Consider the following 2852-nt stretch of genomic DNA (forward strand, 5'->3'; position numbering starts at 1 on the left):
ATTAGGGCTGTGCGATTATTCGATTACTCGAGCAAGTTGGTTAATCAGTTATTCGGTTAATCAATTACTCGAGTAATCAAGATTTTGATTACTCAAAACGATGATTAATCGAGTTACTTGAAATATGATTACTCAAAAAAATTAATTTTGCTCGTTAAAAGAGTTTGCTTTGGAAAATGCTTATTTTCTTTTTTATATTCTGTATATGAAAAAAATATGTATGTATGTATGTATTTCCCTTTTATTTTTGAAAACGGAAACGATTTTTTCAAAGTATCAAGGAACTTCAACTGCTTTATATGTATGTATGTAAAGAGTACTTTGAAATGTTCATTACTCATTTTATTCATAATGTTGATTAATCATAAAGCAAATTACTCAAATATTTTTGTTTTTGGTTAATCAAAATCTTGATTACTCGAGTAACTGAACATTTGAGTAATCATAATTTCCAATTAATCGAATAATTGAGTTATTTACTTTATGATTAATTAAAATTTTGAATAATCAATTAATCGCACAGCCCTAATTATTATACTTAGGATGTCACCAAATATCAAAATCGAATAGAATATACATATGTATAACAACAATACAACAAGTAATTTTTAGCAAAAAAACTAGCTTAAAAATATATATATATATTTATATATATTTCATGATCCAATGATCGGATCTAAACCAGATTAGTATGGGAGCACCTCTGAGACACTACCTTTCCGATGCAAAAAGAATTATTGAAATCGGTTGACGTTGTCCAAAGTTATGCGGTAACATACATAAAAAAAAAAAATATTCCGACGAACTGAAAACCTCCTTTTTTGGAAGTCGGTTGAAAAGAAATGATTCAGGCACTACGTATAGATGATTTTGAGGAAATTGTGGATATAGCTCATCTCGCCTTATTATAGCTTTGTACTTTATTTTTAATAAATTAATAATGAATTTATTAATTGCGCAGACCTATTGCAAAATGTGTTAATACAAATATGTTTTAAAAGTATACGCAAAATTGTTGGTTATAAGTTATTTGTGTTATTTATTATTGCCCTGAAGGTATTACATTCTTTTTGCTTTAAAAAACTATTCTATAACAAGGTGTAATTTTGAAAAAAATAAATAAAAAATTGTTAGGTCGATTTCATGCGATTTTTTTTTTTAAGAAATTGCGCTTTTTTATTTAAACAATCTGGACACCCTGTCTATAATTCAGAAATGGAGAATGCGTTACGGGTAAATATTAACATTATAAATAAATAAATAAATATTCGGTGCTTACACTTTTGCTAAGTGCTTGGCCGAGCATCTTCACTAAATTGTGATTGATCTTATAACGTAAATGGAGAGACCTACAATTTTATGCCGCCCCGGAAGGTCAAATGAATTGTATGAGAAGCTTTTTCAGGGCGTAATTACACTCGGAGGTTTGTCATTGCCTGCCGGGGGCGACCGCTCGGAGCAAGGATAGAAGCCAGGTCCTACGAAGTGGTAGTATGCACCTCTAACCACTCGGCTACAGCACTTTGCTAAGTACACTAAAATACCACAATAACACAAATTGAACGGTTTCAGAATACTATTCCAATATTTCATTACACTTTTACAAGAACCTCAAATTTTAGCAAAATGTGAATAAATTTTTCCGAAGGCATGTATACCCACTGAAATATTGGCGCTAACTTTAACCATAAAAGGTATAGATATGAAATTCTTTCTTTTGCTTTTCATTTTTCTTACACTTTCATTTTCTTCTTCACGTTCAATTGCTCTCATTGTGATCGTTCGCCTTTGGGCTAGCTCTTCTAAATAATCACAAAATACTCAGCGATTTTTTCACATGCGCGCATTTAACAGAATTTTCCTTTCTAAATTATAACAATTAGCATAATTTAACGAAAGCAGTAAAAATTATGCACCCAAATTGAGTTAGTGCAGATTAGGCACGAACTTTTTGAATTCGTGAATAAACACTGTTATCTGTGTATGTTTAACAGTCAACGTTATCGGCAGAAATATTTGTTCTGCTGCACTTGAAAGTGTGAGAGGGTTGGTTGTGGCGGTGAGGTGAATCATGGGGCCCAGGCCCATAAAATGTTCAGAACGCTTATTTCTCCTATTGCGAGAATTTTGAAGAATATTTTCTTTTATTATTTCGGCTTTTAAATGAGCGAAGATAATTGCAAAAAAATTAATATCATCGAATGGATATGCAAATCGATTTTATAAGAGAGCAATTTCAGTTGCCATAGATTGGTGAGAAAACGCTATTTCTCTCTTCTTTACTGAAGCACTGAGCATAAAAAATAGTTAAACAAATAATAGAGGAACAACTCAAATGTATAGCGGCGTTCACGATATTAATATGAAAGTATGCGCATAAATAAGCAGCAGAAATATTTATATGCAAAATTGCAATGTGTGCAAAAGCGGCGAATCGAATAAAAAGTCGAATAAATAGACGTTGTGAATGAATGTGGCAACTTACCGTAAATTCACCGGTGACCGCATCAAAGCCCACATGCACGGTATGCTCGAAATTAGTGGGATATGAAATATTCGGCTTGGAGTCTGTATGCGAGGGCTTTGAGCCTTTTATCTTATTCTTCAGTGTCTTTTTCTTGCGATCGGGATCATCGGGTTCTGCGTACGGCCGTGTAATAAGTAAATGAAAAGTGATTGAATGTTCGAAAGCTTTCCACTAGGCAAATAACATTCGCACTTACCTTTGGGCAATGGACGCATGTCGACGGGTGGGACATCGCCACCGCCGCTACCACCGCCAACACCACCACTTGTATTTAGGCTGCCACCGCCAACGCGATCTCCACCACGGTTGCTGGTCAAACGCACGG

At 33.8% G+C, this 2852-nt stretch overlaps 1 protein-coding gene across 4 annotated transcripts in view; it reads right to left on the reverse strand.

Moving 5' to 3' along the window:
* LOC118745405 (serine/threonine-protein kinase PAK 1) overlaps positions 1 to 2852 on the reverse strand; it is a 52893-nt gene that overhangs the window by 20224 nt on the left and 29817 nt on the right. For 3 of the 4 annotated variants that reach the window (XM_036478872.1, XM_036478877.1, XM_036478860.1), the window contains 2 exons: positions 2724 to 2828; positions 2486 to 2640 (listed from right to left, as the gene is read on the reverse strand). In XM_036478872.1, the coding sequence (XP_036334765.1) occupies positions 2486 to 2640; positions 2724 to 2828 (260 nt within the window). Of the gene's footprint in view, positions 1 to 2485; positions 2641 to 2723; positions 2840 to 2852 lie in introns of all 4 variants that reach the window. The other variant, XM_036478866.1, reaches the window with a different exon arrangement.

The sequence above is a fragment of the Rhagoletis pomonella genome, unplaced genomic scaffold (assembly GCF_013731165.1).
Source record: "Rhagoletis pomonella isolate Grant_MI unplaced genomic scaffold, Rhpom_1.0 Rhpom_scaffold_00001, whole genome shotgun sequence".
NCBI lineage: Eukaryota > Metazoa > Arthropoda > Insecta > Diptera > Tephritidae > Rhagoletis > Rhagoletis pomonella.